General features: G+C 29.9%; 1 protein-coding gene across 1 annotated transcript in view; it reads right to left on the bottom strand.

Moving 5' to 3' along the window:
* The window catches only part of LOC115889465 (extended synaptotagmin-3-like), a 28,868-nt gene that overhangs the window by 9,432 nt on the left and 7,103 nt on the right, over positions 1-12,333 (bottom strand). Inside the window, exons 3-11 of the mRNA XM_030909450.1 lie at positions 6,920-7,114; positions 4,934-4,975; positions 4,734-4,859; positions 4,598-4,674; positions 4,050-4,119; positions 3,031-3,167; positions 2,852-2,972; positions 2,467-2,625; positions 2,317-2,402 (exon numbers count right to left, since the gene is read on the bottom strand). Coding sequence (XP_030765310.1) covers positions 2,317-2,402; positions 2,467-2,625; positions 2,852-2,972; positions 3,031-3,167; positions 4,050-4,119; positions 4,598-4,674; positions 4,734-4,859; positions 4,934-4,975; positions 6,920-7,114 — 1,013 coding nt within the window. The remainder of the gene's footprint in view (positions 1-2,316; positions 2,403-2,466; positions 2,626-2,851; positions 2,973-3,030; positions 3,168-4,049; positions 4,120-4,597; positions 4,675-4,733; positions 4,860-4,933; positions 4,976-6,919; positions 7,115-12,333) is intronic.

Below are 12,333 nucleotides of genomic sequence, written 5' to 3'. Positions count from 1 at the left end.
AGAACTTTAAGGAATTGGATCGTTGTCTCTTTTCATACCGCACTTTTTGTTTGAAAAATATATCTGTTAGTTTATAATTAACTTCAGCATCAGTGTAATTTAATCAACATTTATTATAGTTATAAAATATTTGTATTATTTGTATTAATTTTGAAATAGAATAATTTTTTTTATAATATAGGAATAAAAGAAATATATCAGAAGTTTTATTAAGCAGTATATTTACCGTTAAAATCTGAAATCAATATAAATAAATATGTATTTTCCTAATAATTTTGTTTTTTTTACTAAATACATACAAATGACACTTTAACTGTTCAATCATAAAAATTCGGAACATTCATAGGTTTATACAAACATACCTACGTATAAAAAGATATTCGGATACCTATATTTATAACAAAACATGACTTTATTTAAAATTATTTTTTTAAGTATTTAAATACGTGCCCTAATTTAAAATAACAGTGTATCTTTAAATTTATTAATTCTGATGCTTTCATATGCATCTAATTGCCTGTAATTTGAGACTTGTTTAATTAATTTTAAATTATTAAGATCTATACAATGTTCTTTATCAACAATATGTTCAGCAACGCAAGATTTTCCGGTCTACCATATCTTATCTGAGCTAAATGTTCTTTAAATCTAGTTAAAATTGATCTTCTAGTTTGCATATTTTTGATTACAATCTTTACAAGAAATTTCATAAATACCCGACCTTTCCAGTGGAGGTGTTTTATCCTTTGGATTACCTAATAATTGTTGTAATTTATTATTAGCACTATACACGAGTTTATAATTGACATTCTTAAAAATTCCTTTTAGACCACGGGATAACTCTCTATCAAACGGTATTGAAAAATATTTTAACGTATCTTTCTCCACTTGAAAAGTCGAATTTTCAGAAATCATTAACCTATACCTACGTGTTCTAATTATTTTATTAAATAGTGAAGGATAATATCCATTACACTCAGCTAAATTCCTACTGTAATCTCTTTCTATTTCATATCTTTCGTTGGTATGTGGAAAACTAAGTAATCTATGAACTAAGAAATTTAAACTAGCCATTTTATGTCCAACACTATCATATGATTCATTAGGAATATACCAACTGAACATATTGTTGATAAAGAACATTGTATAGATCTTAATAATTTAAAATTAATTAAACAAGTCTCAAATTACAGGCAATTAGATGCATATGAAAGCAGCAGAATTAATTAATGTAAAGATAGTATGAAAAGAGACAACGGTCCAATTCCTTAAAGTTCTTTGTTCCTACTACTCTAGTGGCGGAAATCTAACTGTTACGCTCGTTGGGCTCTGACTCGGTTGGCTAGATCTTACCACGCCCACTCGGTACCCACTGAGCGAGTATATTATAAACGCCCAAATTGTAAGTTGTAGTTTAGTTTTTAATCATCTGCTAATGATGCTAACATGGTTAGCGAAACGTGCGTCCAGTGTAAAAGTAAAAGTGTTTTGGTGAATTGTGGTGATTTAGTGTTGTATTTTGCTGTGTAACACCAAAGGTTCCAACCCCCAATGCAATTGTAACGAAGAATAAAATATGTACATATTGGATACATGGAGAATATTAATAAAATTAATTGCAACGGTTTAATGTGATTTAATATATTATATTACGATAAGAAATGACAACTTAGATATTGGTCACATCAGGCGTTTGATATCAGAGATCAAATTAAAGAAATTGCTGCTCTAGGAAAGTCGTTGCCTGGAGAGGAATTTTATGATTTTGCATTTGCATGGAAGATGTAAAGACCTACTTGAATCACATATTGTTGACTGAAGAACTCGAATAATTAAAGCTTAAAAAAATGAAGATATAGTCCATGATCTTTGAAATTTGGAGACATAAAATTGAAAATTATACAAGAGGTCTTTATGGCATTGGCATCATGCATATATTTGTGTTAAGAATTATTTATGTTTATACATAGATATTTTTATAAGCGCTACCTTTATTTCATAACCAAGAACCGCAAAACGTTCTTGGTCAAATCATGATCAGATTCAGTATGAACGTTTACTAACAATGATAGTTTTAATCAATTAACTATTGAACGGTTATATTATAGAACAGTACGAACGACTGAGAAAACTATCTAAAGAAAACCAAATGTGACACAATCTCAATCTGAATGATTTATTATACTCGCAAAATATCAATGCGTGAATGAATTTTGTAGCTTTTAGTTTTAACATACTTTGTTATTCATTATTTCTTATATGGTACAGACTATTCCCTATAGTCTGGCTAAATAGGGAATTATCTTTTTAACTTACCTTCCTAGGAAATCATCCTCGCTAAATTCATCTTGATCAAACAATTTAAAATGTAACTGTTGCGCCACTGGATCCAAAATAATGAACTAGAACAAAACAACTCTTTAAAAACATTTTTGATTGATATTATTTTATTTTGCTTTTCATTACTTCGCAATAATGGTCCCATTGTGGATTAAGTTCCCTGTTAATAACTTTAGTTTTCTGCTCTTGTGCTCCAACGTTTAAAATTGCATATGGGTCGGATTTTCCAGTCATATCTTTTTTCTCTAAATCTCGGGCTTCGAAAACATGAACTCTTAACACTCCCTATTTAGAAAAGGACTAATTATACATGTTATATTATCCTACGTGACATAACAACAATTTCAAGACAATTCAAACAATGACCTCTAATTTTAAAGAAATCGTCTATCAAAATCTATTCTCCTGTGAGACAAACTATATAAATATATATTATTAAAATGTCCAAAATTTAAGTTACGTAATATTTATTGTGGGGGCGCTACTCTGGTGGATAAGATATTTGTATTACCTCAGCTTCAATTGATTTTAATTCAGCAGCTTCGACTGATTTTGAAAACCTTTTTGATATTTTATTAGGGAAGACTAATTTCTTGTTGATAATTTCTTCAATTTTTTGTCTTACTAAGTAACTAAAAATATGAATAGAATTAGTTTAAGATTAGGAGTTTTTATGGTGATGTATTTTACCTAAAGCCTGGAATTCCAGTTATGCCTTCCAGTTCAAAATGGATATCTGGTATATTCAGAAAGAATATTTGCATTCCTCCAATTATTGGTACTTTGTAAAGGATGGGTTTAAGAACTACTCTTATTTCGACTCCCATCTATAATCATATTTTTTAATTTCATTTTTCTATGGATCAGTTATTGCATTAAGCCCATACTCATTATGCGTTGGTGCGGTTCGTGAATGCATCGATTTGATGCGCTTATACGTCGCGTCGATGCCATCGATCATTCCATCCGCCGAATCATCAAAAGAAATACCATGATCACAATGGATGAATTTCCAAACAAACTAACGAATCGCATCGACAAATCGCATCGACGAACCGCATCATATAATGCGTGCATGGATGCATGGACGAATCAAATCCACGCATCGATGCATAGTGAATATAGGCATTTGAGTTTTATTATTTTTGTAAAGAATGTTTTTTCATTAGTTGCGAACTTTTTAAGAAACCCTCTATATGTCCTGCAGTATATACAGATCTGGTCATGGAAACTGCGTGGTCTGGATTTTAACGTGTAAGACAGTGATGTAGACAGCTTAATGACAAATCAGATGTATTATAAAGAGATAAAAGTTGGGTTGATACATTTCTTCTATGCGGCATTGCTGGATTTTGCATCAAAATTTCAAACCGCACAAGTAGGCGTTGAGGAAAAACGTTGCATCTAGGGTTGGAAAAATAAAGATGTTTCACAATTAGTTACTCATTTTACTACAACTGTAATAGATTATATTTAGCTTAGATATATTATCTTCATTACAGTAGTATACATGAAAGTTTTTAAAATAGTTTATTTTTTCTTAACCTAACACATTTTCCTACGCACGTAAAAACCGGCAATATTATATTACTTGTCTCTCTGTCTGTCAACTGGTTATTTATAAGTATTTATCTTTATCGCATGCATTAAAATACAGACCATACAGATGAAGCGACCAGGATGGTATAACTGTATACATATATAGTTACCTGGAAATCTTTTATCCTGCCTATTTGTGTGCCAGACATGGAAAAACTTATGTCACAATCTCCATCATAACTAAAATAAATATCTACTATTTAACTGATAATAAGTTCAACAAATTAGGGTAATTTTAAATAAATAACGGCGTTATAGACGGCTGGGAATGACAGTTATATTATTATATTATAAAAAGTCAAAAATTAACACTAATTATTTATAGGAAGATTTAAAAAGGATAGAAGGTTTCAGACACACAAAAGTCTGTTTTATCATTTAAAAATCATTTTATGTCAATATAAAATAAATTACAACGTTCTTAAGGCCAAATGGCAGTAAGCGCGTAAAATAATAAAGAAGAATGCAGGCCAAGTAAATGCATGACGCCTAGGGTTTGACCTCGCCAAAATTATCATCGATTGTCATTCCTCAGCCGTCTTTGACGCCGAAATAACTGTGACATTCAGTATATAATTTCACATATAAAATGCCAACCATCCTTATTTTTTAGGGTACCTAAAATGTTAGTTACCTAAAATATGTTACTACTACTTACTAGACCTCGAAGTCAATGATAACTGAATCCTTCGAAACAGCATTACTGTAAACTTTAACTCCATCTATTTTCGGTGGCTAAAATTATCTCTATTATTCAATATCTTATAATAAAAAAGGGTAAAATTAAAACCTACTTGATTTCCGAAGTCCAGTTCTTCAAATCTGAACGATTCAAACTTTTTTCTTATGTTAGTTTGAATTTTCCCTCTACAGTATTTTATTATGTAGCAATTCAAGCTTGGCCAAAGTTGTGCAATGATCTGGAGAAAACAAATTAGAATGAAATTGTAAATTTTCTGGAAAATTATGATGGCTATCAATTAGTATCTATTACCTCATTTAACCATTCAGCCTTTTCTCTGTCAGGAAAATTTAGCTGCAAATCAATAAATCTAGTCAGTTAATTAACAACACGACCATTTAGTTACTCATGATTAAATAATATACAGGATGTAAATGAAATTCGATTGCAAACGAATTCCGGAGGCGATTCTATTTTAAAGAGTTTTTTTGGGTTTGTTATATAAGTCAACAGTGGAACCTGGAACATCTGATGTTATAGTTTTTTCGAAGTCAATTGAAATAGGTTAGTACTCTTAATTTCGGTATCATAGACCTGGACAAACAAATTAAGAGTCCTATTATTTTCAATTAACTTCGGAAATACTATACAACAAAACAAAACATTACTTTTGTATTTTTGGCGCACTTTGTTAACCAATTTTTTTGTTAACCAAAAAACTCAGAATCGTTCAGTTCTAATAATCTGCTGATGTTTAGCAATTGTACAGGGTGGGCCAAATTGGACGCTTTTAAAGGGAAACATCGTTTTCTGTAGGAGATAGACGAAAACTAATATCGATGTCTGGAGTTCAATTTTTATCAAAAACATGATGGTGAAAACCGCACATCGATATCTGTTACCGTTTCGTTACGGGGTGTTTTTCAAAAATGTGCATTTTTAACAAATCGCTGTAACTTTTTTTTATCTATTAAAAATATAGTATATTTTTAGTTCATTGAAAATAATTTAAAATTACATTTCTAAAAATATAGCATACTTCATATTTTGCTCGATTCCTCTTCGAGATATTATAGAGTTTTTAAAAATTCGCCCACTTTGAATAAGTAGGCTTTGAATGGTGCCGGCTGTAAAGCAAAAAAATTCTAGCTTTGAGCAGCATTTAAAACGAAAACAATATTTGCAATGAGAGTTGCAGAATTGTATAACAATTTAAACGACATTTAACAACATCAACACATTTCAACTATATCTAATAACACGACAGTGTTCGACAAGTGTTCGACATGTCGACCGTCTTCTGTTATGGACAGACAGGGCCGTCTTTGAACATTTCTCGCGGAATTCATTAACTCAGTAGGGGTGCTCTGTATACCCTCGCATAACCGCTAAATACTTCTAATTCTAGTCTAGATTATACGGGCAATTTAATATAAGAAACTTGATTCTTCCGCAAAGATAAAAATCTATAGGCACCAAGTCCGGCCGCCTCGGAGGCCTCGACGGCCAACGGCTGGGATCTTGGTTAGTTATTCAATTAATTTTTCTCGAAATTGGTTGCAAAGATTTACTGATAACTTCAGCGGTCTGAGGCGGCGAGCGGCGGCGGCGCCTCGTCTTTCTGGAAAAATACGTTTTCGAGTTCCATTAGGGGCAGATCATCAATAAGGGGTCCAAAACCTACTAGTTAAAAGTGGCGAACTTTTAAAAATTCTGTAATGTGTAGGGGACTGTAACAAAATATCAAGTGTGCTATATTTTTGGAAAGATAATTTTAAGTTCTTTTCAGCTAATTAAAAATATACAGGGTGTCCTATATAAAAAAATCAAATTTTCTGTTGATAATTCTTAAAAAAAATTAAAAAAAAAATTCCAAACCAAACCATTAAATTCTACGTAAAAAGGTGATTTGGAAATGTTTTCATAAAATTTTCAAACAAAATTTTCCATAGCAAAAAAGTTACAGAGATTTTTAAAGAAAATACACATTTTAGAAAAACACCCCATAACTCCGAAACGGTAATAGATATCGATGTGCGGTTTTCACCATCACATTTTTGATAAAAATTGTGCTCCAGACACATATTAGTTTTCGTCTATCTCCTATAGAAAAGGATGTTTCCCCTTGAAAGCGTCCAATTTGGCCCACCCTGTAGATGTCCCATTTTTGTGTGTTTTAGAGAGTTTCTCGTTTGTGTGTTTTACATGAGTTTTCGCCACACTGCAATTGTTGAAAATAGCTGTTTAATTCATTATTTCTTTTACCTTATTTAAAAAAATAGGATCTAAGCTTCTTACCCAAGATGGCAAATCCTTAACAATATCTTGAATTTCATCCTTTGTCATTGTACTGGTTACAATTTTTTTACGTATCCTTTCTCCTTTCTCCGATTTGATATTTTCATACCAAACCAAAGAACATACTGCTATGATAGGTAAGATTAACGAGAGATTAATGTAGCATACTAAGTAACCCAATAGCAGGAGGGAGATCTAAAAATAAAACAAAAAAATTGCCAGGGATTAAATATGTATATAACCTGTTCTTCGAACTGTTTTATTTATCCAAAAATCTCTTAAACAAAATATATTTCGGAAAATTATAATGAGTTATTTTCACTTTAATCTGAAAAAGTGGACAGAGTAAAATTACAACGTGCGAATATAAATATTTTTTTTAGCTGAGTTAAAATTAGATAAAAATATATATTTGTCAAAGTATTCAAAAAGAAAATCGTACATATGTTTTTTTTATGAATCACTAATATTTTTGTCTTGGAACATTTTTTAGATTGTTTTTTAAGTTATTTTTTTCAAAATTTTATAAATGCATTTTTTTCCACAGAATATTAAGGAATAATAAATATTTATTTTGAAGTTATTTTATTTACTTACTTATTTACAAAATTTCATAAATGCTTTTTTTTCGATAGTAAAAAATGAGATTTAAAACTACAAATATCTATATATTTTCAGTTAATTAAAGGTTATAGATATACCTATTTAAGGTACTGTTTTGCGAGTGTTTTTGTTACTACAATGTAATTATAAGGAAAAATTGATCTATAATTAGATATATTAATTATATAGCTATATTTTCTTAATTTTGCCTATAATACGAAATTGTTAATAATTTTAAAATTGCACATTTAATTGTAGACTTATTTACAATGGCTAGATTTTTTAAGAAACTAAAAATCTACAGTATGTCCCTAAATTTATTATTGACATTTTGAAAAAAATACGTTCTTTATAAAAAAATTTGCTTGTTCTGAAATGGTTAATCCCGTTTATACTATCCAAATTTCCATACCGTTTTCGCGGAACTATGAAAATATTAGTTGAATTTTTTCCTAAAGTCCTAAAAATCAAAACGCGTTTCCATGGTACCTAATATAAGTAATGGAAATATAATTTTGTTTTCATTATTTGATACATTTGTTATTGATAGAATTTTAATTAGCGTCATATTTTTTGCTGTTTTAAAATGTTAAAGAAGCACAAAATTTATTTAGTTCAATGCTACGAAAAGGGCGAAAATAGTTAATGGAAAATGTGATAATTTAATAAGAGCAAAAAATATGACGTTAATCAAAATTAATAAAAACCATCTACCAAAGAATGACATGGAAATTATATTACCATAGAAACGCACTTTAATTTTAATGAAAATTCATATTTTCATGTTTTTTAATTTTCTAAAGAATGCATTTTTCTCAAAAAGTCAATAATAAAAAAAAATATCCTCTTGTAAAAACAATACGGGGACATACTGTAAATTTAAATTATGATAAATAAGATTATAAGATTAAAGATAGATTATGCTCTGGATATCAGTGCTTGGATAGTTAACTACAGAGCGTCCTAATATTCTGTGGGCATAGAATTACTACGTATTTTTGGAATCAAAAAAAGTCAATAATTTATCTCTGTACAAAAGTGCCTCATTTGTCCGTTAGATAGCATCTATCACAAAATCATTAGCGTAACTAGCAATTCATCCTGGTGGGGGGCCTGGAGCTGAGCCCAGGGGGGGGGGGGGGGTTTTTTTTTCAAAAATGAAGAATAATTTAAAAAACACCTTTTTTGAATAAAACGTTTACATGAATGTCTCTCTCAATAAATTTCATAGACTTGGTTATCAAACCGTGTTCCCATAGATTACTTAAATACCTACAAATTTTCTAAAAAAATAAAAATCAACACATTTTTTGAACACAACAAAATAATATTAACTATTAACTAAACAAAACTAGAAAACGTCATTTTTACTACATCACAAGCAAATAAAATTAATACGTAACCAAGAGTCATAATTCAAGATTTCTCTGGGGGGTGCCCAGCAGTACCTGGAGGGGGCCCGGCACCCCTGTAGTAACGCCAATGCATAAAATAAAAGTTAATTGAAAATGTATGAAGCTTATTGTCAAAAATAATTTTGTGACATTGACATAACATTCCACATTTTCGCCTAGACTAATATCGCCTTCTAGATTTTAATGCTTGATGTGACAAGAGATATTATTTGTACTTAGGTGAGCTTCTGAGAAACATTTTATTTCTCAAAACTATGTGAGGTGGAGTTTTTATAAGGGACAAGCAATGGAGTATATACTAGGAAATCTAATCAGTCGTTGCAAAAGATGTCTGTTAGAACGAATTTATGTAGGGGTGAGGGTAGTTTTCACCCTTTAGTACCCAGTGTTTTCTTATGAAAATCAAATGTTAAAACGCTTAGCAATTCGTAGATACCCCAAACCTCTTTCAAATCGGAATGAATCTTTGGATCCTTGAAATATTTTATCATAAAATTTAAAATTTGATGACATTTAACTGACAAAGCAGTTTTATACAGGGTGTCCCAGAAATAAGTGTAAGTATTTTAACAGATAGTATATTCCGGCCTCAGAAACACGCCTATGAGGTTTATTTGTGAATTTTTTTTTTAAATTTTGGAATTTTTTGAAAAAAATTTTGGAAACTTTTTTAGTTTTAAGTTAAAAAACATAAATTCATGATAATATGGCAACATAGGTAGTAGATTAAATTTACATGATAGAAAATCCAGAAAAAATACAGTGGTTCTCAAAATTTAAGCAAAAAAGCATTTTTTGTTTAAATTTTCACAGTAAAATAATTCGGTTATTTTGGACTTATTTTGAAAAGGGTAAAGAGAAAAAATGTTTCTTTTGACCAAATCTACCACCCCTTAAAATAATTGCACTTATTTCTGGGACACCCTGTATAGAAATAAATATTATTCAATTAACTTATTTTATGTCTAAAGAATACTGGGAAATCCTGTATATATATATTATTAATGTTTTGGATACAATCCTCTTTAAATCTTCATTTCCGATTATGGGTGCTTTGTTATACACAGTATGATAAAAAAACGGCGTCAGCGATGGCTATGAAACGAAGATTGCTGTCATATGATCCGTTTTTATTCGACCATACGGTATTTTCATACGAACTCCAAGTTTTAGAAATCGTTACTAATGAAATAATAGCTATAACAAAATCGAGCACCTAACGCTTTTCGTATTTTTTGTTTTGTTTTTAACATGGCTTTATTTTAAACCCTTATTTTATTTTATTGAGTTAGTCGAGTTTCTGTTGCTGATGAACAACGTCTTAATAGTAATTATTAATAATTATTTTTCACTTTTTAGTTCAATCCACACTATGTCCCCAGATTGTCTTTACAAGATGAAAAAAAAACTTTTTTATTATTACCATTTTTAGAAAAATGCATTCTTCAAAAATAATTTGCTTATTCTAAAATAGTTAATTCCGCTTATACTTTTTCAAATTTCTATCCCGTTTTGAGGAAAATTACAAAAAACATGAAAAGATATATAAGCTTGAATATTTCTAAAAATTAAAAGGCGTTACTATGGTAATACAATTTCGATTTCATTCTTTGATAGATTGTTAGGTTAGGTTAGAATTTTAATTAATGTTATATTTGTTGCTGTTTTAAAATGTTAAAAAAGCACAAAATTTATTCAGTTCAATGCTACGAAAAGGGTAATAATCCTGGTAATAATAGTTATTGGAAAATGTGACACTTTAACAACAGCAAAAAATATGACGTCAATCAAAATAATTAATAATCATCTATCAAAGAATAAAATCGAAATTGTATTACGATAGAAATGCTTTTCAATTTTTAGGACTTGTTTTTTGTATTTTTTTCTAAAGCGGTATAGAAATTTGGAAAAGTATAAACGGAATTAACCATTTTAGAACAAGCAAAAATTTTTATGAAGAATGCATTTTTCTTACAGTGGCGGCTCGTCAGGGTAGGCAAGGTAGGCGGCACCTACCCTAAAATTTTGGCAGAATTTAAGAGGTTTGTTACAATTACATTATTTACTATTGATGTTGCCAATACATAAAAATACTGTTAATTCACGGAAGTGTGTTATAATAATCAATGTTATCTTAATATTTGTGGTCTTGTATATTAAAATATTCGGTACCGCTGGGGTCCGCTGCGTTAGAAAACTAATAAAATAATTTTGACCGTTGGAACAAACGCCATAGTTCGGCGATTTCTACATCGCCTACTATCAGAGTCGATGCACGACGTAAGGCAGTCTTCTGTCTCTATCTAACTCATCGGTAGCGACGCGACGTAAGTCGGAGTTGTATCGTATTAAGGCGTGGCTTAGGCGAAATTTTCGGTCGCCTTCGCATGAAGTCGTGGAGGCTCGGTAGGCTTAGAAGTTAAGGGGATATTACCGATATTTTATAAGGGGATATATCATATTTTGTTAAGGGGATATTTCATATGATTCATTATACATAGGATTTAAAACTTTTATATGAAAATTCAAAAAACATTTAAAACAAATTGGAAACGTTATTCAAAATGATATAACCGGTTGTTTTTCAGAACACGCCACAGAAATAAAAGAATCCGAAATAAAAGAGCGCGTTATTCGGTGCATGAAGATGATACAATAGATATTACAGAAAAGTCTCAGTGCGCTAATTAATTCGATATGTTAATAAATGTTACCTATTTTATGAAATATTAGATAACATTGTTATACATTAGAAATAAGGTTTGCAGATAGGCACTCGTATGTCTCAATTATTTTTATTTATCCTAATAAATCTCCGAAATTTAAATAATCCTATAAAACATTTCTAACGCATTTAATATTGATTTAACAAACATAAAATGTTATTGACCAACATAAATTAATGAATAAATTGCAGGTATTAATAATAGATATGACAATTTCGATTATAAACTAATTTAAGGAGAATAATCCTGGAAATATATTTCCAGAGGCTTTCAAATTGTTGGTTTTGATTATCACTACACTATTTACAAGTACTTGGGTTAAGAGAGAATTTTCATGTTTGAAATGCATTAAAATTTATAGTAGAGATTCCATGAAAACTAAACTTTTATCTCCACTTGCCTTACTTTCAATCTAAAAAGATCTTTTCACAGCTCTTCAACAATCTGATGATTTTACTGATATAATATTAAATAACTTTTCTTTATCAAGAGACCGACTCATCAATTTAATATATAAAACATAATTATTCTTTTTCCCAATACTACCATTTTTTTAAGTTTGTGTAAATAAATCAAATTAAATTCTATGATGATGTACTCCCATGATGTACTCCATAGTAACTCCATAGGAATAGATAAACAAACATATACTTGTACATTATGTCAATCA

The sequence above is a fragment of the Sitophilus oryzae genome, unplaced genomic scaffold (genome assembly GCF_002938485.1).
Source record: "Sitophilus oryzae breed Bouriz unplaced genomic scaffold, Soryzae_2.0 scaffold_815_pilon_pilon, whole genome shotgun sequence".
Classification (NCBI taxonomy): domain Eukaryota; kingdom Metazoa; phylum Arthropoda; class Insecta; order Coleoptera; family Curculionidae; genus Sitophilus; species Sitophilus oryzae.
The sequence above is the reverse complement of the archived record's forward strand: the minus strand, read 5'-3'. Positions and strand labels throughout refer to the sequence as shown.